This window comes from Malurus melanocephalus, unplaced genomic scaffold (assembly GCF_030028575.1).
Source record: "Malurus melanocephalus ecotype Western Australia unplaced genomic scaffold, MMel_1.1 scaffold_236, whole genome shotgun sequence".
NCBI lineage: Eukaryota > Metazoa > Chordata > Aves > Passeriformes > Maluridae > Malurus > Malurus melanocephalus.
Window position 1 is genome coordinate 130,486 of NW_026623468.1, and position 23,332 is coordinate 153,817.

A 23,332-nucleotide genomic window follows, 5' to 3' on the forward strand; every position below is an offset into this window, starting at 1 on the left:
CTTGAAATGTGATCTAGAAACAGGAGTGCACAAAGGCCTAAGGCTGCAGTGGGGAGAGATGCTTGTTAAGAGCATAATGATGGAAAAGTATGTACAAGGGGAATCATAAAAAGCTCTGGGGGGGACCACTGCTACAGGGAGCCTAAGCAAAGATGAGGTGAATGAAGAAGATGGAGGTTACTTTAAGGAAAAATTGAAGRTTATGTTTAGAGTAAAATTATTGGAAAGGTGATCCTGGAAGAAGTGTTTGGTCAGCTCAAAACCATCAACAGGCAACAGGAGCAGGAGAGATTCCTGCTCTGAACATGTCATTGCTGATAGAGTGAGTAGGTCAGAATTCCTTTGGCTGCTGAAGAGGATCTTAGAAACAATATTCAGGACAGAAAGATACCCACCAGTGAGGATGGATGGGGAAAGAAGGAAGAGATGGTAACAGCAGGCCCAGAGGGAGCACTTGCATCATCACAAAGCTGATGTAACTTAAAAGGTGTAAGTCTGAAACATTTTATTCTCTGTGGATCTCTGTGGATATTACTTCATTCAATGAAAATCCAAGAAACTTGGCCCATGTGAAACTGGAAGGGAACAGAAATGTGTGTGTGTGTAGACTACTTTTACAAATCCTTCTGCAAATATATGTGTTCATGTTAGGAAGTAGAAAAACATATACAAAATGTAAACAGGTAAATGAAAGAGTTTTCCATTGGTTCAGGTGTAATGTGAAGTTTGGCTTCTTTCAGTTAGTGCTGCTAAAATACAGCATTATGAATTGCAGATTTTTAAGACCGAGGGAACAGTACAGAAACAAACAGTGTAGTAAAGAAAACTCATTTTTTATAGCATCCCACCACTATGGATTTATTGTCAAGGCAGTTTGAACAGAGTACATGAAAGAGAAATTTTGTGCTGTGCAAGAGCAAGAATAGGTTTAAAATCAAAAGCATKTTGAAGTGCAGCTTGATCCAAAAATATCTGTAATTACATAGACAAAAATAGTCTGGCAGTATCACCTTGTGTAGTGTAGAAAAACATTAATTACTTGACACCTTGTCAGCTTTATGGAATGAGAATAGGTGAGACTGAAGAATGAAAATTATTAATGAGAGGAAGAGATCAATGCCCAAAAAGTAAGTGGAAAGAAAATGAGTTCCTGCAAGAGCATGAGACAACTTAACAAATAAGAAGTCCTGAGTGACAGGAGATGTGCAATTACTACACATGTTCTGGTGTGATAATATTTAACAGCATTTTCCAAGACAAGGAGAACAARTCTAGATTGATGCCCATACAAATCAGGTATTTTTTGTACAAGGAAGAGTTTTCCCCTGTCAGGAAGGTGTAGATGTTTTCATCTGCTCTGTGAAACCTTGATAGGGTAGGAGGAGCTGTGAGGGTGCAGTAGAAGTGTCTGTAAAATCAGAGCCATTTAAAACAGGGAATGAGTGTTCATGAAGGGTGGCTCCAGCACTRTGCACAGCTCTTCATGAGGGAAGTGACAAATGGCTGCACCTGGCTTTGGGCTGCATTTTAGGTAGACTTTGTCAGCAACTTGGCTGGAGTCCTGCAGAATGTTTTAGTTTCGTGTTCACTTGAAAATGAAGAYGGACAACACTTTTCATTGTTTTAGACTATTCCTTTTTCTTCYCTACACCCAAACCTCATCTTTCTTCTTGGATTTAGAGGTGGTTTCAATAAAGGGCAAAGGATAGCAAAGATCTACATTCACTGTGCCAAGATGTACTGCTTACTGGAGCTGGTGACAGAGGCCAGCACCAGGACACCTGGGATGTATTTTCCTACTCTTCCATCTCCTGTGGCTGACACCAATAGTGGTATGGCAGWGGTGATCCCAAGGGAAAGCAGCAGGAGCAAACACTGCTGCATGAGGCCCTAGGGGAAGTTCTTCCCAGATCCCATGGCCTTTCTCAAAGGACTTGTCATACAGCAAATRTATTTCACCTGTATATAAGAGTTTGTCAAAGCTGAACCCAGTCATAAGATAAGATTTGCCTCAATTCCCAAGCAAATTTAATTATTTATTTTCCAAAAGCCCAGAGAAATGCTTGCTGTCAACATTTTAAAGTGGATTTCCATGTCAAAATTTTAGCTGGCTTCTAACTTTCTGTAGGAAGGTAAAAATTAAAATGAATTATTTAACTGTTTTTCTGTCATGATTCTAAACTTCCAGACTGTTAGATCAGAAGAGTCTGCAAATTCTCAAGTTTCTGTCTGGAACCAGTATCCAATCTTGAAAAATCTTATCTGCAATGAAGAATCCTTTTTCCCCTGCTTTTTAAAAAAGAGACTATGTTAGTTTGCCTTTAAGAGGCATTAATGCTCTCAGTCATATTTCTTCTGAAATTCCCTCATCATCAAACTGCCAGAAATCCCCAATACAGGCTTTTTATACTCAACAAGCATGTTCAGTGGGCAGGTGACCTGGGATGCTGTTCAAGGATTTCGAGCCTGAGCTCTGAACCCATCCACATTAAATTGTGAAATTCATCATGGAAACATGCCCTATAATGAAAATTGTTAGGATTGCCGAAATGGTCAGCATTTGGACTGTCCCTGTGTACCTTTTTCTCCCAGAGTTAACACTGCTCAGATCCTAGCCCTGAACCAGCAGCTTCAGCATGTCAGCTCAGGGTCGGAGAATTCCCAGGGTGGTGAAATCTCAGCAGAGCAAAGAGMAGGGTAACAGAGCTGGATGGGGGAAATAAATGAACTGAAAGGCTCATTACCATCATTCTGACTATGCAAGACTGTATGTCTTGGTTATAATATGTAAATTTGATTGAACGAATATGGCATAAACTAACAAAATTAGTCTCTGTTTAACTTACTAATGTACTTTTACACAGAGATTATGCAGATTTTACAGYAGAGCTGCTGTAAAAATCACCAGCAAAGACAATAGTCTAAACAGAATAAGCACGTGGGGTTTGGGAACTTGTTTTGAAAAATGAACACTGTTTGGATGAGACAAATAGACCAGGAAAGTAATAAATGGCATTAAAAAATGACCTTAAGTCATTTTTAAGCTAAGTGCTTAAAAATCAGGAAATGCCAGAACTAGTTTGCGAGAGCCATTGTATGCAGCCTGTTTCTAAAATAGTGCAGTATCTCAGAGATCTTTTACTACCTTCACTGCAAATGAATTATAGCTTTTTGTTTGCTATTAATACTTGTTTTTCAGGGTTGGTGGAAGATATGAAAGGATAAGCAGCATAGGAAATAGGACGGGGGTTTCAGTTCCTTTATCAGCAAGCTGTGTGTTATGTAGCTGTATGAAAAGGAATTGCCATGCTACATGTGCTGCAGTTGTACCGCTGGAGCCAAAGTCCTCCTCAAAAGCGCACGGAGATGTTTTGAGCATACCTCCTGGGTGCTGAGCCTCCCTCATCCCTGTGGTTTCTTGCAGCTCGTGGAAGGTTTGAGGTGACGGCGGGTTCCAGSCATGGAACGGTGCCGAGCAGCCGTGGCGACCAGCGGCCGGAGCTGCGGTAGCCACAACAGAACGCGGTGCCCAGTGCCGAGCGGGGCGGTCACTGCGCGGCTGCAGGCGGCGCCAGCTTTGGCTTGGAGCGAAMGCAGATCCACCTTTTCCATACTGAGCGATTACCTGACCATGCCACGATCTGCTAAACCATAGCCATGAGCGGTGGGCTCAGTGGTCTTGGTCTTAATATTTGGAGCAGGCTCTCTGCGGCTTGGGACCGCCTGTTCAGTGTCTTTGTCGACCAGGTGGCTGTTGCAAGTTTCGTTTCTCCAAAGTTTTGCTTGTAGCATCTGACCAGCGGCCTGTGCCTCAGTTTGCCAGCGTGGAAGCCGCAATGGCTGTGACATTGGGTCAGGAGTGCTTTGTTAATGGGCCAGGTTGTGCCTGAGCCCTGCGGAGCATCGGCTGCTGACGAGCGGGGCCGGGCTGAGTGTGCTCCTGAGCGCGGCTGTGCTTTCCCGGGGAACCTCCGGAATTTTGGGTTAAGGCCACCAATGCCAAACTGTGCCCGAGAATTATTAGCAGATGAGTAGAAAATGAAGCCCCSTATCGCGATGGCCCATTAGGCACGTTAACAGCTGTTGGCGTGGTTTTTCTGCAGGCACCCACAGAAGCGATGCCGGAGCCGCAGGATGCCTCCCGCGGGCGCTGCCTGCGCCGGACCGTCAGCGTCCCCTCCGAGGGCCAGTTCCCCGAATACCCGGCAGAGGGGGCCGCCCAACTAGGTAAGARACACCTCGGCCACGGGAAATGCTGCAGCGCAGAGCTGCGAGCTCTCAGAGGGCAGCGCCCTGCCAGGACAGCCTGGCGAGGGGTACCACAGCAGGACAGGTGGAGGTCGTGCAGCCCAGGCTTTGTGTGTAAACGCCTCCAGCCGAGTGACWGCCAAACTCCAGGATTTATCCAAGCACCTGTGAGATGGTTATGGGATGCTGGAGGAGCATCGCTGGGTGCAGAGAGCTCTGTGGCTGTGTTTTTAAACTCACTAGGCAGCCCTGGGGCTTACAGGTGAGAGCGGCTGGATGCGGGTCAGTAGGAATGCAGCTCTTGCAGATGGCTCTAAGTGGTTCCTGCTGGTTTAGAACTGTTTGGTGGTTATGTTTTACCTCACCTTTGGAATTTCCTTTGCTTCATATTTTCACAACAAGCACCGAATAACAGGTTTTTCTCTAACTTGYCTCGTGCCTGTTCAGGGTGCAGTTCCTAAAAGAAGCAGCCATCTGCCTGCTGTTGCCTATAATTATCCATGTTGAAATTTAGGCAAAGCAAAAGAAAAGAAAGGTTTTAAAAATTACAGATAAAGGCTCTGTTGCAGTGGTTTCCCAAGTCCAGGTTTGGCCCAGTTCCCCTTCTTTTTCAGCCGACCTGTGGTTGCATAAAGAGCATCCTTCCAACTCTTTCCAGAAAAGAAGAGGCGGCAACCACACACAAGTGAGTTCTTTTTTCTCTTCCCAGCCTATGCAAGAAGCTTTCCTTGGCATAGGCTGGTGAGACCTAGGAGCAATTCTTCCCTAGTTCAGCTGTGAAAAATGTCACTCCTGGGAGAGTGAGCTATGAGGAAAAAACATGCATCTGTAAATAATAAAGTAGCCTTGATAACTGCTATCAAAGGTAAGGAGCAGATAAGGTATTTTTCATTTCACAGCCTCAGCTAGTTTTTTTAACTAAGAATTTTATTCTGTATATTGCACATAAGTAAGGATAATCCCACTCTTATAGATAGTTAATTAACACATTGCAACCTTAGTGCTTATTTATTTGTACTTGTCAATAGCACTATTTAATACTTCCATATTTGAGGAAGGCTTTTTTTATTCCTTAGATTCCTCGATCGGACATCTGAAAATAAACAGGGCAAAGTTGGGGATTTAGGAAGGAAAACTGCAAAATACTTTGACATGAGCAACATGAAAAGAACSCTGACTGGATTTGTTTGTGGCATTTCAAAGGCACCTCTAAATAATCATCTTGTTTTGAATATGWGAATAAATGTTCATTCTTGTTTGAAACTAAACCGAGTGTTAATCATGTTTACATGGTGTTGTAGGCAAAGTGCTTACTCCAGGTGTATGATTAGTGAGGTGAATGAAGAATTGTAYAGCAGCCAGTCTGCACTAGGCAGTGAATGTTATTTGTAGCGTCACAAGCTAGAAATCTAATATTTAAGTGCCTTCTTTTCTATACCATGTCCAAAAAATGTGTAGATTTTCTAGACTTCTTCTCAATAGCTGGAAATCCCAGTGYTATGTTTTTTAAATGGAACCTTGATTTTTCTTGGGGACCATAGAGAATGGATGACTCTGCTATTTGGTATCCATCTTGCAGTCTATTTTGCTTCAGTTTTTTATGCAACTGGCATCTTGTAGTGTGTTATTTGMTATATGCCTGAGAAGAATATATTAAAAGTACAAGATACCTACATAGTCTTCTCCACGTGAGAGCTGCAATTGTAGTGAATACAGATGTCATTGAGGTGTAGCCAAAGCAAGTGGGCATGCAGTGGGAGGGGAAAAGTTGAGCAATGYCCATTCTGTGAGGATGGCTGAGAGTGAGGGGAAGGGAAGGTTAAATATAATCTCTGATTGCTGAGTCCTAGGTARTTTCCTTGTTTTCACATCCTGGTTAAAATTGACTCTTGTCATGATTACAGAATTCCTGCTAATGGAAAAAGGTGGGTGGATAGCAAGCAGTGGGAATAGCTTTGTGTCAAGATGCTGAGCCAGAGGACACATTAGTGAAGGGAACCATTGCACATCTTTATACAGAGAAGGAAACAGATGGTGGCAGCCAGGACATATCACAAGCAGTACAGATAACAACTGTGCTAAAATAGCTTTGGAATGGACACCAAAAGCTGAAAGGCGCAGCAGAGGCAGCTACAGTATCTGGTAGAGAAATTGCTATGCAGAGCTGATAAGAATATCAAGCTTGTCCTAGGGAAGCATGTGGATAACATGGCAACTGCAGGCATTGCATCTGACAGTGATATCTGAAATTACTCCTTGCAGARGAACTCCTTAGGAATGGCTCTAGCCCAGAGGTGAAGGCAAAGCAATGGCATTTCTCTTTTCCCTAAGTAAGGTTGCCATATCTCCTTGTGATTTACTGATTAATAGATCTATTTATTAGAAATAAAAAAGAAGTGGGAGGAAAGGTGATGGGGCTCCTTTTCATTTGCAGCAGTAAAGTTATAACTTGTATGAGAAYCTTTTTGTTAATGGAGAAAATGGAACAGTGTGTTTTCTTCAAGGGCTTTGCATAATCAGCACTAGCACCCATTCTGCAGATTTCTGTGGCATTCTTTACAGYATTATGCACACATCCATGCAGCACCATTCCTAGGAAGTGTGTGGGAGAGAAACTACCCACGTTACAGCTGAGAAGTTGAAGCGAGAGATGTGTAAATGCTCCCCAAAGGTCAGCATTAAGTCAAGTGTGCTTCACCAAAGGGCTTCTGAAGTCATTCTCGCCATCTCTTTAATTTTTCCCCCTTGCTGCAGGGTTGGCTCAGCTGTTTGGGAGACAGCTGCTGCACCACCGTGGTTACACTCCTGTGTACTAAGATAGACACCAATTTCCACATACTTCAGTAGAGTAAGCTGTAATTTGTGATGGTTCAGCAGCTGCCAGAAGAGCAGCTGAGCCATCCCTTCTGTGCAGGCAGAAACCACTGTGGTCACCCTCAAAYGAGGGCCGGAGGGGCAGACACAGAAAAAAAAACCCAGGATAGAAAGTGACTTGTTTAAACACTGAAAACTAATAAGATCACTTAAAAACTGTAACTCCAGAGGCACTTAGCATCTACTGCTATCTTAGAAGCTTACCCTCTTCTTGCAGGCAGTGATGAGGTTGTTGCTAACGTTGAGACTCTTAATTCCTGTCCCTTCCAGAGTTGTGTCAGCAAGCTATCCGTTAAATACATGCCATGAAATTTCCTTGGTGCATAATCCCTATCTTGTAGTAATACCTCTGTGAGTGAACAGGCACATTCTAAATATGTCATTTAYTTGCTAGGATTTCATCTTGGCAGTACTTACTCAGAGGAGCCTCCATTCAAGAAAGCTAAAAATGTAGCTGTAATKTCTCCCTAACTCCAGCTTGACAGCCTCTAACTTCTTTTCAAGTGTTATTTGCAATGGGCCAATTCTGTTACAAAATGTGATTCTGGCCCTAGAAACCAGCACCCAAATGTCACAGGAAGAGGAACTCAAGCTGATCCATCTCCATTTCTGCTTCAGATCCTGCTCTTTTTCTAACAGGTGTATTTTTTCCTGTTAGGGAGATTACATCCTATTAAAGGATCATTGTTTATAATAGTGTGTTGGAATTATCCATTCATACAGTAAAAGCATGATTCAGATTTCYACCATTCATGCTGTTTGACAGGCTAGTAACAGTTACCACTTCCTTTCCCAAAATAATCATCTTCTCTCTTGCACTGCTTCCTTCTTGCCACCTGCTCACTCTAAATGAGAGTTGTTAAGGAGAACACACAGCAAAAGTTTGGATTTTGGCAGCTTTGTGGCATTAATAAGAGATTTTTTGCCAGCATATGTGAAAACACCAGGAGGGAATTGAAAGTGAGGAAAGGCTTTGGTATTTGGTCTTTGTTGCTGTTGGTTTTTTAAATTCTAAATTATTAGGAAAGAGCATCATCAGGGAGAATTATTGAGATTCTCTCATGTTTAGAAAGGCTTGTGGTGATGCAAWTAAATTTTCTTTTTATATTTGGAGGTGAAATCATTCAAGAAGAAAAAGACTGTTTCACTTTTTGAAACAAGTTAACCCTGCTTTTTCTCAGTCTAAATATGCATCTCTTGTAAAAAGGTGGCTGARAGCAGGTCAGAGGTGAAGATGCTCCTTGCAAATTCTAGTTTTCTCCTYACCCTGAGTCACTGGCATTGAAAATTAAGCCCTCATCTGTTTTGATGCCAGGCCCAAGCTGCATTGCTACCAGGTGAGAAGTTAGCTGGGCAGAAATCCTGCCTCTCTACTCTTCTAAAAATCCAGAGGCTTGGAATTGGAGTGAGCAACAGAAGATGAGTTAAGCAACATCTGCTTTCCTTGCTGCCTGGTGTGCACCTCTTAGAACAGTTCCTGCAAGTCTCTGCTGAGCCCTCCTGCCTGGGGAGGAATGCTCCAACACCCAGCCCGTTCTTTTTCTTCTGGTAAAAAACCTGGCAGGAGAGAACAGACAAGAGCTAAAAGGATTTCTGCGGTGATTTTAATAACTGCTGTTTCTAAGACAAAGTTGTTTACAACTAAAACTATCAAAGCTGAGCCTTGCTTTCTGTATATTCCAGCTGGAATGAGCATTTTTGATGAAAGAATAAATAGATTTACTCTGTGCTCCCCACATAATTATGAACCTTGTGCACTAAGAGCTAGGATGAATATCTGGAAARGGTTACTAGTTTTAGAGGTGGGGAGAGGGAGACATTGCAAGAAAATGGATTGTGATCTGCTCAATGGAAGAATCTACAATGCACCAACTTTTACATTCAGCAAAGGTTTTTACATTCAGCAAATATTTATTTAGGAGATATGCAGGAATTTGATGTAATGGAAGTCCTGCAACTTCTAACAAAACTGTGTGAGGCCAAGAGGGCTGTTCTTCACCTTCCACCACTCAACTTTGCCTACAAAGAATATCTGTTAGAAAGTAAGGATGAAAAAATGTGCTTCGCAGCTCCCTGTATCTCATCTGTGGGGATTTATGATGTGTCTTGATGAATTAATTTTCCCAATAGCACTGTCTGCTTTTTCACCRTGCTGCCATGTGCAAAATATCCGTCTACTGTCAACTGTTATGCATGGCAGGGATACAAAGCAGGCCTTGGGTTTAGCCCTCAAATGGAGGGGTGTGTTTGGCAGTATCTCTGGCAGGAAGATGGATTTGGTTGTGCTGACTTGTCATGTTTGCAGCTCTCTGGGTTTGCCCGACCTGGGCTTGCACGAGCGTGTTTGTGTGTACCTGTGAGAGCGATTCCCATCCTCCTCTCTGCAGMTCCAGGAGTCTGAAGGATCAGATGCTTTACTGCCAGTTTCCTTTAGCTTAGCAAGCCCCAGTGAGAGGCTGGGGTTGTTTTTTTTCTTCCCTTTTTGACTTGTGCTTTGTGCCACAACCCTCAGTTGCAGTGGCCCCAGTACTGCAAGGTGATGCTGGACTGAGGTCGGGACAGGAAGCACAAGTTCTTCACCTTTGGGATGTGGCACTGCGCTGTTTCCATGGGCTGCAGGTGGTCCTGAGCTCCCCACAGCTCCACTCTGTGCCCCTTCAGCCCAGAGCTGCCAGAGCCTTGAGTGAGCTGGCATCTGAAGCCTTTGGCTCATTTAATTACACAGACAGGGGTTTGCTGACAACTGCAGCCTTTGCCTGCTTCACTCACTGGTGCCCTGGGTCATGATCTTAGTGCTGTTACTTGGGTACGATTGGAGGGGCTGTGGCTCTGACAGATCAGTGGAAACTCTAAGACTTTCAGGCCTTTAGATGACATTGTTTACCTATCATGCTCTATCCCAAAATGCAAACCATGAGTAGCCTTTTAAAAAACCTCCTGTGAAATCYGGCTGCTCTCGGACGTCTTTGCAGGCTCCACAGGGAAACATCTACTGTAYGAAAAGTGCCCTGTTATCTTCTGCATCCACAAAAGAGGTTAGGAAACTTCGGGAAAAGCCCTGAAGTAATTTGAAATTTGGACAATGTACAGTGCAATTTGCCTGCCTTGGAAGGATGAAGAGTTTAGACAACTCTGCTTGAAATTAAAGCTGACTCCAGGGAGGCTGGATGTAACAAACAGGATGCCTGGATCTCAGTGACATTCCCCTGGGCAATTGGAGTTATTTGTATACAGAAAATTGCCAAGCTGCTATCTTTCTTCTTCTATAACTCAAGCGAAGCCAAAGGATTTTGGTTTGTTCTGAATGCTGCTGAAACTTTATTCCCTTGCACACAGATCATCTGTGCTGAAAGCCGAGTTTCATCTTGAAGCAAATTTTATCTGTTTAGATCTTAAACCTTTTTAGGGAAGAGATAAGGGGTAAGAACGCATAATCTCAACTTTCTAATATTGACACACAATCCATTAGGGCTTTTTTTTCTCTTTTTTGGTTTTTTTTCCCTTTGGAAATGTATATTACATCCCTGTTCATTGCCTCAAGAGCACACAGAAAAAAAATCACTGATTTTTGAATTTTGTGTTGTGAGATAAAGAACACTTTGTAAGGAGAGCATGTTGTGCAATGTAGTAATTTCTGAGAACTGGTGGCTCTTAGGCCATCTGGGGCAGATTTGTTGCCTGTGTTCTGACCAAACCTTGGTTTATTATGAAGGAAGCTATGATTTTCCTTTGTTTTCTCAAGAACAGCATTAAAAAGTTATTTACTAAATTCTGTAGAGAAATCTACCTTAAATCATGCATGAACTCACTGTGGATTGTTCCATTTCGTAGCTTGTCTTTTCTAGTTGTTTGTCTTGTGACAGAAAGTAATTACACTTCACCCAACCATGTATACTTACCTTTTTTCCATCAGTAACAACTGGCTTAACATTTAATGGAAAATTAGCCTTTCTTCCTACTGCCTGAATTTCCTTGTCTTGTCTAGAGTTAATTTGAACTGTTGTACTAAATTTAAAAATACTGATCTGGTTCAGAGTTTGGTATTAGGTACGGAGTTAGCTGTTGATCAGTTTATTGCTTTAGGATAAATTGATACTAAACAGTGCAATTATTGTTCATCAGGAGCTCTCTATCTCTGTGCCTGGCTAATCCACGACTCCCAAAAGCAGCCTTGGAGCTGGAGAGGACCAACACATTCTAGTGATTAGTGCCCATTAAGATACAATTGGTGTCCAGTCAAGTGCTTTTGGTTACAGACTAATAATTTTTGATRCATGTTTGAGGCTGCTTTATCTTGTGCATCACCCAGAAAAACTGAAGGGTTTTTCGCTCTATTTTTTCATCTCAGTTGAATCTGCAGATATTTCCTTGACCTTTCAGTGAGTATGTGGTTTAGGTGAGGATCTGGCCATTGAAAACTCCTSTCATCTCACTTTTTCTTCCTCTCCTTGTTTGGTAGCATGGACAAGCTAAAGCAGTAGCAGAAAAGTCCTGTTATTTGAACCAAAGTCACATAATATYATCAGGGGTTTCTAATAATTTTTAGTTGATGTCACAGTCTTTTGGAAACAACTTTTATCACTAGACTTTGCAAATAGCATTTCAAATGTCTGAATCTGGGTAGATTTCTAGGATAATTCCAAGTACTTGTATAATCTGCCTTTCCCCCCCCTTATTTATTTATTCATTTATTTATTAATTGCCCCATTCACTTTTTCTTCCTAAGTCTTCAGCAGATGTCTTTGCTAGAGTCGAACAGATCCTTCAGCATTTCAGAAATCTTTTTTTGAGGTTCATACAGGAAACTGCGATTGACAAAAATAGGTACCAGGACTCAACCATTCCCCATCACTAAAAAAGGCTTCTTTGGCAGAAATAGGCATATTATGGCCATATTTCAGGGCTAAATCTAAGGTTTTTACCCTTCTGTTTGAGCCTGATTTTAAAACAGAGGATTCCTAAATGATGGGAAAAGAAAAAGCAAAACATGAAAACAAAACTAGACAAATTCTGAAAAAATAAATATATTAAAAAAAAAAGAAGAAAAAGAAGAAAAAGAAAGCAAAAAGCCAGGATTTGCCCATAAAAGTACAAGAACCCTTTGAAGAGATATACAAGCTAATTTTCATGTCCCAGTCCTTAATTTTTCCATCTTTTCTCTCATGCCCTGTGGTACACATGAATTGTGTGATGTTGCTCCACCCTCCGGAGAGATGCTTTTCTGTGGTGCTGCGGATGCCGCTGGTACAGAGCTCTGGAATGAAGAGTGCTGTGTAATTACCAGAGCATTCATGGCTCTCTGCCGTGCAGGGGCGGGCACACACAGGGGATCATGSTTGCTTGGGAGCTGTTGCTCTTCTTCTGGCTCCACTGTGATCCCAAGTTTTCYCTGCTGCTTCCAATAATCAGGCATTTCCAAGCAGCAAGTCAAACTAATTTGTCCTTTAGAGGGACTGTATATTTTGTTACAGTGCTGTTAGTGATAGATTTTTTTGGGGAAATGCCTTTTTTTTGGGCACTTTTCTTCTGTTCCAGTGCTATTCTGGTTCAGGATCCCTGGGTGTAGTTTAGTGATTGGCTTTAAAAGTCACTTATTATTTTCTATTAGTGATTTTGCAGTCGATATTGTTTAAGCACACATTCAGTAAGTTTCTTTCCCAAGGGCTAGGCTTGCTTTCCCCACASGTTTTCCACTGGAGCCTTGGCAGGAGGCAGGGTGACCAAAGCTACTATTTTTTCCAAGGGAAGCATTGAGGGTGTGGGAAATTGTTACCTGAGAGAGTGTGCAGAAGCTTGTCTTAAGTAACCCTGGAAGAAAAAAACGTAGTGGCAAGAAGGACTGAATCAGAAGATCATATTGTATTGCAGTCAAATGGCAAAATTAAAGAAAAATAGGGGAAAAAAAAAAAAGAAAATTAAAAAGGTAGGAGGGAGCATGCAGCCCCTCAGTTCTTGGTGAGCAGTTTTAGCCTGTTTAGCAGCAGGCTGAACAACTTTGCATTCTTCTTGTGCATGTGTTTGTCTGTTCTGGTCCCCCTGGCTGTCAGGTGGGCAAACCATGGGCTTTTAAACTGATCCAGCGTGACACACTCTTCTGTCAGGGTGTTACCACGTGGAAAGGACAGGATGGTGGCAAACTGTGTAGGGTTTGGCTTCTGTGCCTTAAAGAGCTATAAATAAATAAAAATGCTATGCCTGGAAGTTCAGCTCTCAGCACTTCTAAAATAAAAAAAGAACAGAGCTCAGGAAAAGGCAATCGGTATCAGACTTCACCATTTCACTCTCAAAGCCACAGATCTTCGTATTTAAAGACTAAACTAAAAGGCAGTGCAGAAAACAAAGAGAGGGCAGGGAAGTTCATTGTTTGCTTAAGGGACTCTTGGGGCTTTTTGGTGCTGTGTATTTCCTAAGCTGTRGAAGCATTTGAAGTGGGGAAACATCTTCAAAGGAAGTGCAGTTTTTCAAACACAGTCATGWAGTTCCTGGTCCAACTCATGAGATGTTTTCATCTAATCTGGCTTCTAGCAGTCTGGACACTGTATGCAGTGATATCACCCTCTTAAGTTTCCCTGTGGCTGATTTTAGACTCGCAGTCAGCCGCTTGAAATCCCTGAATTTTCTCAGCATCAGACGGGTTTTCACAGGAGTGYCTGCTCCTGCCCACACCCCTTCCACCCCACCCCGAGTGCTTGCGCTGCCTGTCGCTCCCGCACACTCCCTTGGGACAGGAAAAATGGAGCGTGTTCCCGTGGCGGGTGGATGGTGCCGCGGGTGGCGGGGAGCGCGGCGCGCATCCCCTGCGCTGGGAGCGCAAACCAGCGGCCGGAGGGCGGCTCTGGCTCAGCCCGAGCCCAGGAGCTGAGCAGGGAGGCTGGCGCTGGACGGCTCCGGCTCAGCCCGAGCCCAGCAGCTGAGCAGGGAGGCTGGCGCTGGACGGCTCCGGCTCTGCTGCATTCCTGCCCGGCGCGGGCGAGGAGAGGAGAGGAGAGCGCACAGCTCCGCTGCCTTTCCGCTCGGCATCCCGGCAGGACCATGCTGGAGCTGCTAGGATTCGCGCAGCATGCAGTGCACAGGTGAGACAGATCCCTCCGGACACGGCCGGGCCATACAGGACGGCGGTGCTGCGGTGTTTCCCACGAGGCGGACTCGGCTAGGAGGTGTTTTGCTGGAGATTTAAAATGACTTCACTCAAARCAACTAGGAAGTTGCAGGGGTTTTATCCGTGGTGCATGTGTATAGCARCTCTTCTAGTCATTATTTCAGCTTTATGCACAGGTTTCTGAAAAGGTGTTTACATTGGTACTTTTCTGCTCACTGGTATGGAAATCAATGTTAGTATTAGAAAAACATGTAGATGCAAAAATGAAGAACAGGGTTTTGTAAACAGCTTTCRGAGCTAAAAATCTATTTTATTGCCATTTAAAACAATTTTTCTCCCTCTCACTTTCTTTTTCTCACTCTCCTTTACCTAAGTCAGTACTTTTTAAAATGACATTGGATTTCTAGATTAGTGCCAGATATCATCGTTCAAGGGCACACTGGGGGAATATTTGTCAGTGTTTACTTGTGGCTGGCATTGCATGATGTTTCCAGCATAGGAAAGATATTGCCAGCCTTGCTTCCTGTCCTCCAGAAAGTGATGCTAAATCAAAGCAGTTCAAGGAATCCTACAGGTTGCACATAAAAACCAGGAGGATTTGGTTTCCTTTCAATATGAARGGCACTGCCTTAGCAATGCCACTTGCTTTTCCAGTAGCTTTTGTCCTAAGACTGTATTAAGTGATAGCAAGCTAGAAAGCATTTAAGTTTCCTGCCTTTTGATATGGTGGCACGTTTTGCAGTAGGTACAAAACCAGTAAATGTTGTCTAAGGAGCCAGAGAATGGAATMTCCTGAGTCGAATGTTTTCTACCTTGGAAACCTCCTTTAATAGGTRCTGATTACAACATCCTCCTTAGTCATTTTCCTCCTCATCCGTAGACAGGGTGAATACTAATTTACTAACTTGGAGAGACTGTTTTTGTTAGCCTGAACCAATGGGCTTKTTCTGCAGCTGCTTTTGAATTACTTGATCAGCAAATGAAAACCTTCTGCCTTAGCTTTTTTCAGACAAACACGCGTTTCTTTGAAAAACAAGCAAACTTTTGGCAAACTGCTCAGAAAAGCTCAAGGCACCACAATGCCTATCCCTTCCACATTTCATTTAGGTGATTTTGGGGTAGTTATCACGAGGTTGCCTTTAGAATTTCCTGTCACTTTTTGGGGCTCTTTCACACAACATGTTAATAGGGCAGTGAATTGGGAATACAATACTGGGGAGTTGTGGAAGGCAAATGTGAGCAGCAACTTACATTCCTGTAAATTCTTCATGTTGTGCCCTGCTTTATCTGCTACTCTGTGGGTGCTCTYGCTCTTTCTCTTTTTAAAATGTCTGGGGAGGGGAGGAAAGTGTAATTGCAAGGAATACTTGAGATGACTTGTGTCAGAAAGATCTGCCATGGCTCTTTAAAGCTCATGGGAACAAATCAGCTTCATTGGTGTATAARCAGGAGGAAGGGACATTCTGCCACACTGAGCCTTAACCTGCCCCTTGCCATTTTCTGGTATCTGGGACTCGGTGTAATATGTAATACTRGAAGTCAGAGAATTTGGGGATGCAGCAAATTATAGGGTATGGATGGCATTTGTAAATGGCTCATCGACATCAAGAGACAGATTCGTTTTCCAGCCTGTAGAGGTATGTACCTTGTCCAAGCTTTAATTCTTCTCAAAGGGAATGTTTCCGTTTATCTAGATTTCTTGGCTAATTGGCATCAGACATCATAAATGTTTTTTAGGAGGGCTAATAATGGTGGGATTTGAAATTGGGCCAATGACAGAAGGGAAACCTAATGATCCCCTTCCATTTAATTTTCTTCAGCTATGGGTGAGTGCTTCTGGTAAGGAGAGGGAAATCTGCACAGGAAGTCAGCAAGCAAATGATAAAACTACAAGCAGAGCTTCTGCTTTCAGCAGTATTACCTCCACATGTGAAATTGTCTACGGGCTACAAGTATATATGTTATGGATTTATGGGAAATGGTGCTGAAATTGCCATGGTACACATAACTGCAAAAATTGGGTTACAGAGAATAGCTGCTTCTCTAAGCAGGTGGTGGCAGCTACGAATGGCTGTGGTGAGTCTGTGTGGAACCATAGAATCATTAAGGTTGGAAATGATCTCCAAGATCATCAGCCCCAGCCGTTAACCCGGCACCTCTGAGGCCACCATTAAACAATGTCCCTAAAACCCACATCCACAACAGTGTTTTTGGAGCACTTCCAAGTGGCTCCCAATTCCTGGGCAGCCTGTTCCAGTGCTTGAMCACTCTTTCAGTGAAGATATTTTTCCTGACACCTTCTTCCCTAGCTGAACAGTGCTGATCCTTGGGCTGTGGATCTGCTGTGGTGATACATGATATTGCATTTTAATTCTCCTGCACCTGCAGTGTGCTCAGCAGGGACTTTAGGAGGGCAATTGTGATGTGAACACCTGCCAGAGACCTAAAACAGCTCTGCCAACATTTCCTTAGAGTTGAGTCTCTGTGCAATGTTCAGAAGTGGCACCAACCACAAGCATTGAAAAATCAATATCTGGCTTAAAAAGATGAGATTGAAACTATTTTTTCCTATTTATTTATCCATTTTCYTAATTGTTTTTATTAGTTTTGGAGTAGGCTTCAGTCAGATTTCCAAGCTCAGATGCMTTAAAATCATGTCAGAGAGGTCCTTTTTCTAGAATAGATGTTGTAATTGTCTCCTCATTTGTTTGGTTCCAGGGGTAGTAGCTACAGAAAAATATGCCTACTGTACAAGATAAAGCATAATTCTAATGCCAGCTTTCACAGCATTCMTGCTCCTAAAGCCCTGGCCTGGTATGTCCCAAGGTCACTCCAAAATGTCAGCTGTGTCTTCTCTAGGGAAGCTCTCACCAGAGTGTCCAGGAGGAAGCTCTAAGATATTGCATCAGTCAGAAATTAAGCCTATGTCCACAAGATGGAGGACTTGGTATGTCCTTGCAAAAATTCCTTAAACTACGCAGTCTCTCCCCTTGCCATGATTCCTCACTTCACCMCTAAATCTGGTCCCTAATTGGGGAACAGATTAAAAACCCCTCCATCTGCTGCCTTTCTTGTCCCCATCTCTGGTGTTTGGCAGGGCCTTGGGCTTTGGCAGTTGCCGTATTTTGATGCTTGCACAGAGATTAACAGCGTCTTCCTATAAACACAGGTGGAAGTGAGCAGTAACAGGGAGGGAGACCATGATTCATGGGCAGGGGTAGGGAATGGTATTGCTGGTCACAGCCACTTGTTCTCTGGAATGCTCCTGCTTTCCTGCTGCCTACCTGGTAAGTGCAAGCCAAGTGCTTTTGAGCTGCTGCCCGCTAAGAGCTTTGTGGTGGTGGTTTTGTCCTGTTATGTGGTGTTAGAAGTGCAGCTAACTTTTTTTTTTTTGGTCTGTGCCAGTCAAGCAGAGTTCAGCTCCCACCTGATGGTGTTGGCAAAGCTGCGGTTTCTTAATGTATAAAGGGAGCAAGCAGTGACCTGAGGGTGGAGTAAAGCTCCCTGTTGGCACAGCACCCTCAACTCTGCCCTGCAAGAACCGCTGGTATTTAGGCTGTGCTGCAAACAAGCCAGTTGAACTCGTTGTGGGAGTGCTACGTAAGSCTGTTAGCTTGTACCAAACACTGTAGGGAGAGGGTAAATAATGCTTACATTGATGGGTTGATGTGGCAGTTCCTGTGTGATCTGGCTTCTCACATGTCATGGTCAGTAGATTGTCACATTGATCATGGTGAGTGGCATCCCAGAGCTTTTGGAAGCCATCTCTGTGGGTGTTAGGCATCCTGGTGGAACCAGAATGTTGCAGACTCAATTATAAGATGCTTATTTTTCTCTCATATTTAATGCTCTGTCATGTGAACTGTTTTTCTCAAAATTCTAGTTCTCTGTTATCTATGTGATAATGTCTAGTCGTAGAAGGCAAAAAGACCCCAAAACCAACCACCACTGAAACCCCAGAACAACTAAGTTGTTCTTTCATTTATTTGCTTGTTGGACACGTCATCCAAATGGGTCTAAATAAAAAAAAATCATTCTCAGGTGTTTCCCAGCTCTGCTTGAGTTCCTATGGCCAAGGAAAAACAGTAGGTCAGGAAGTAATAGTAGAGACCAACATTAACGATGGAAGCCTGCCAACAAAACTGCTTTAATCAATTATTTTTACAAAATACAGCATTTATGAAGACATGAGTTGTGCAAACTATGTGGCCTGCAAGGTGAGCAAGAAAAATTCTTGGGAAAAATGTCATTGTGTGAATGCCAGCATCGGAAATTAAATACCCTTTACMTTCTGCTCATTAAATATATAGCTGGGTGTATTCATRCTTTAGTACAAGATGTCTGTTGACATGAGGCATATGGTTCCCAGTCTGGAAAGGCACTCCAGAGTGGATGGCTCTGTAAATAACGTCTTGGCCCTAATTTGAAATTAAATTAGCTTAATATTTTTGGAGTGGTCATTAATAGGCACTTACAAACTTGCCATCCTGCTAGCAGTGTAACTTAGCTGAATCCCTTGGCTATTCTGAGGAGACCTGAACTTGGAGTGAGTACAAAAATGTAATTAAGTTGGTGTGGAAGTGGGAAAAAAATACCTCATGGTTGTTCACCAGTGAAGTTCTGAAAATCCMACAGTTCTGCCCATCTGAAATACCTGTATTATTACACACTTGACGACTTCAAGGTTTGTTGTTTTTCTCACCTTCATTTCAAGCCTTTCTGTCCCTATTTATCTTTCCAGGCTGTCAGCAGGCACAGCTTTCACTGCCCTTGGATTCCTCTGTGCTCCAGAAGTTGTTATTTAGGAAATTCTTTTGCTGTGCCCCCCTCCTGAGTAAGCACTGGTTGAGGTCTCTGATCTCAGCTGGGCTGGGAAGGCTGGAGGTGCTCACTCTGGAAGTGAGGGGCACTGTTACCCTGCTAAGTGATAATATTGCATCAGTGTGCAGAGGTTGTCATCCGCAGCTGGCTGAGAGCTTTTGAGAGCTGTAGAGATCAGTGACTATGCTAAAATCACTTCATTAAGCAATCTGAAAGGATAAAACACCAGACAATGATGTGTATGTGCGGGCTGGCACTTCATCAGCACGGTTTCGCTTTCCACAATAAATGAACTGGCTTGAAGAGATACTTGAGTGTCCGTTCTTTTTTTTTTTTTTTTTTGCTGATTAAAAAGGGCTTTCTGTGTACTTTGCCACACAGTCTCATGTCAGACATAAATCTGCTACTGATTTGCACTGCACCAGAATGATTCTGCTCATAGCTTGTTCATAGGATCGTGTCACAGCACTGTGCACTGGTTTTGCCTAGGTAGCTTAAGCCAAGAAAGTTACCCGTGTCCTGAAATAATTGTGAATGCTTCCATCATGATTYCCTAATACAGATTAAGTTACTGAGCCTTGTCCACTGGGATCCTCTTGAACTAGATCACAGTTTGGTTAGGAGGCTGTTACATTGTAATGCTGTTCCTCAATGCAAAATTAMTTTCGTTATAGATAGGCATTTAAAATGATTTAATGGAGGAAATAGAGCCTTGTGAGTATAGAATTGACATTTTTATATGTCTGGGAAACTTATTTTCAAGGTAGCTGCTTTTCCATGCTGTGGCATTGAAAATAGCATTGGAAACTTGGTACTGCTTTGCATTTTTCTGGGGCAAAGTGCCTCAAATAACTACTCTTATTTCCTAATGGGCAGGTATGAAGGTGAGTAGTTTAGCCTGACACATGACATTGATCCAGGAGTTGGAGAAACAAACGTTCATTGTTTCTTATTCGCTCCTAAATTATCTGTAAAACATTTTAATAAGAATGACTTGGGTGTACAATATCTGAAGTATATTGCTGTGAGCATCATCTACTGACTACAGCAATATCCATCAATCAGTCTGTCAGCACCTGTCCCTAGTGCATGTAAGACCCATTTTTCCTCCCCTTGTAAGTGCCTCATGCAGAGAACATTAATCCATTATGATTTATCACACCACCATGACTATGTGCTTACAAAGCAGCTGCATCACAAGGCATCCGGGTGCTCTATTAATTGCATATATTATGAGTTATCATTTACTAAAAATTCCTTTAGAAAASTCTGAGCACTCATGCTTCTTGGTAGTTTCACTGATCAAGAAAGCTAATTTTTAAATTCACAGGATGGCAAAGCTGCTTAGCTTCACAGGTTTCAGACTCRTAACTGCAGGAGAGTGACATTTGTGACAACTGCAGAGTTCAGTCAGTGGCAGTAATGCAGGAATTACCRGGGAGGGATGTGTACAAGTTTTAAATTATTCATTTTTATAAGATGCTCCAAAGCAAAAGGGCTAAGTTGAATTTCCAGGCTTGTGAACTCATCTGCTTTTAGAACTCAGGGGTKAGGGAGATAAACCCAAAGACTTTGAACAAGTTTTTTGATGTTCTCACCTGCTATTCTGTACAGCTACTGGTGCTAATTTTGGAAAGCAGTCTCTCAAGGCAGGCATTAGCTGCTTCTTGATCCTGCTTTTTGTTTGGTTTTTTGGGTTTTTTATTACTACTTTGCTGATCCTTCCTACCTCAATATTTTCATATTTTCCATACTTGTACTCTGGTTGATAGAGCAATTTGTATCTGGATTTGCATTGGTTCAATGAGCTCCCAGTGTAGGTAGGGCCCACAGCATGAAAATAAGATAGTTGTGTTTTGTATAGTCTTCTCATGCTGCTTTGCATTTTACCTCACAATCTGGCTGTCCTGGAAAATTTGGACAATACTTTTTAATGGTTTTGGAAAGCTTTAGAGCACAAGACCTCCTTTAAGACAAATTTAAGAAGCTATTCACAATATAAATTCCATTGTGACCAGCACTACATCCCTCCTGCAGTTATGGAGCTGTGTCTCTGGCTTTCTTGCACAGCAAAGGTTTAAAAATCAAAATCAGTGCTCCAGAGGAGTCTGRAGATATATTTGAAGGGATTGTTTGAAACTGAGCATTCAAAGGATGTAAGCAAAGAGGATGTTTCTGATACCGGAGTTTGATAATGGACCATCAAAGCATAAAAATGTCAGCCAGAGCCTGGTGGCTGTGAGATGAGGCTTGATAAATTCAGTCTTGGAACTGAGGAGCAGTTTGCAAAGCAAGAGTGGAGTTAACCATTGGAACAGCTTACAGRGGATCAGACAGGCTCTTTGTGCCTTTGCCATGTGTGGTTATAATCATATGTCCCTTTTTCTGCAAGACAGGTCTTTGTTCAACCAGAAATAATTCAATGAATGGATGAAGTCACTGGGTGATGTTCTGAAGGTGTTTCAAGTCAGGCTATATGGATTCGGTGTTTGTAAATGTCAGTGGCTCTTCTACATCTATCTATCACTTCAGATTTCCAGGATTACTTGTGGGAGTGTGTTCATGATTTACTTACAAGGACTTTTTAATTCTTGCATTTGTTCAGATGTCTATCTCCACCTCCTGACAGTCCCTTGCAGGSAGGTGATCTGCATGATATTGTGACCTGTTAAACCACACAAAATGAAAATAAATAATAGGTATGTATTTACACAGGTTTTTTTCCCCCTCTGTGGGTTTCCCTAGGAATGTTAATGCACAGGAGAAATCTGCTTATCAAAAACTTTACTGTCCTTTCAGTTCCTAGTTGCATCCTGACTGAAGTCTTTGCCAGCTCCTCTTTTAACAAAGTTTTTTACAAAAATTTTTAAAATACTCCGACAAGCCAGTTTCATATTTGATATTTCATATACTTCCCCTGTTATTGTGAACATTTTAACATATTGAAAGGGATTAATAAAGCTAAATTATTACACAAGATGAGGCAGCCAGGGTGGAAAATAGGATCTGTACATGATTTGTACTCCTAGAAAGGATGCAAAATTGGTAAGCATTCACGGGAAATCTATACTCATAGCTCTGTTTTCTCTAGGACCTTTTATTTATGGAGCTGATAGTTACTATTGCAAGTTTTTAATGGAAAGACCCAGGTGATTGTGGGTACAGTCTTTGATCTAAAATAACTAAAAGAAATKAATTGAAATTTTCATTTCATATTGACCAATCGACCAAAATAACTATCTAATCCTTTATCTAAAAGTTCTCTAATTCCATTCTTATCCAAGTAGATTTACATCATCAGTTTGCACAGTCTTGAAGAAAAGGTTCTACTTGCGGAAGTTGGACAAAATGTGATCCTCCCGCACAGAGAGAGAAATTTGTTGAAATAGTTAATTTTGTTTTTAAAAAATCAGCTATTTTTGCATAGAGGGGAAATCTTTATTTCTATCACTAAATTTTATATGATGTAGGGAATGTTTCTGGGTTTTCATCCTCTCCTCACACTGGGGTGGGGGTATGCACTTGTTCGGTGGGAACAGGAGGACAGCTCTGCTGAGTCTTCCATGCGGAGGGGTACCTCGTTCTTGAACCGCCTGTCCCAGGTTCTCTCATTAATTGTGAATTCTGTAGAGCATCTGCCCTGCTTGGCAGGTGTTTTATGAAAATATCTGTCCTGCACAGRCAATGCTTGCTACAGTTTGTCTTAGTAATTGGAATTTTCCTCCCTGCTGGGACTTGATAGCTCTTTTTTTCTTTTCCTTCATTTGTTGGTTGGATCTAATTTTTTGCTTTGCTGATCTAATGGCTTTTTGGTGTAGCTTGGGTTTTAGTCAGTGGTCAGTGACTGTCCCTGTTTCTAATAAGGATTGGCGAGCGTGTAAATTATTTCAAATAAAGACAGGTTCAGAAACTGGTGAGCAAAAGGCTGCTGTCTCTTTAAAGAGTGCGGTTTGATCAGAGCATCAGCCCCATCCCCTGAAGACAAAGGCAATTTTGATTTGTGGGGCCCAGGAGTCCCTCACTTACCAGGATTCGTCACTGCTCGTGCATGTGTAAACCTGCAAAATGCTCTTTTGTGTGGGATAAATCCTATGCTGTAAATCCCATCCCATTAAACGTGACCCTTSATAAAGTCACAGCGGCGAGTCTTCATTGCAGAGCTGTGCAGAGCAAGCTCACTGTCAGACAGGGCASAATTATTCCCCATCCAGCTTGGAGTTTATTTTTTAAACAAATAACCACCCATTAGTGTTGATGGCTTCCTTGAGACCCAAGACCGCTGCTTTTTCC

The 23,332-nt window shown here is 42.5% G+C and overlaps 1 protein-coding gene across 8 annotated transcripts in view; it reads left to right on the plus strand.

Annotated features, from left to right (window-relative positions):
• Nucleotides 1–23,332, plus strand: part of RASAL2 (RAS protein activator like 2) — a 158,942-nt gene that overhangs the window by 82,657 nt on the left and 52,953 nt on the right. For 7 of the 8 annotated variants that reach the window (XM_057374942.1, XM_057374943.1, XM_057374945.1 and 4 more), the window contains exon 3: nucleotides 4,104–4,227. In XM_057374942.1, coding sequence (XP_057230925.1) covers nucleotides 4,104–4,227 — 124 coding nt within the window. Of the gene's footprint in view, nucleotides 1–4,103; nucleotides 4,228–13,723; nucleotides 14,196–23,332 lie in introns of those variants that run through there. The other variant, XM_057374946.1, reaches the window with a different exon arrangement.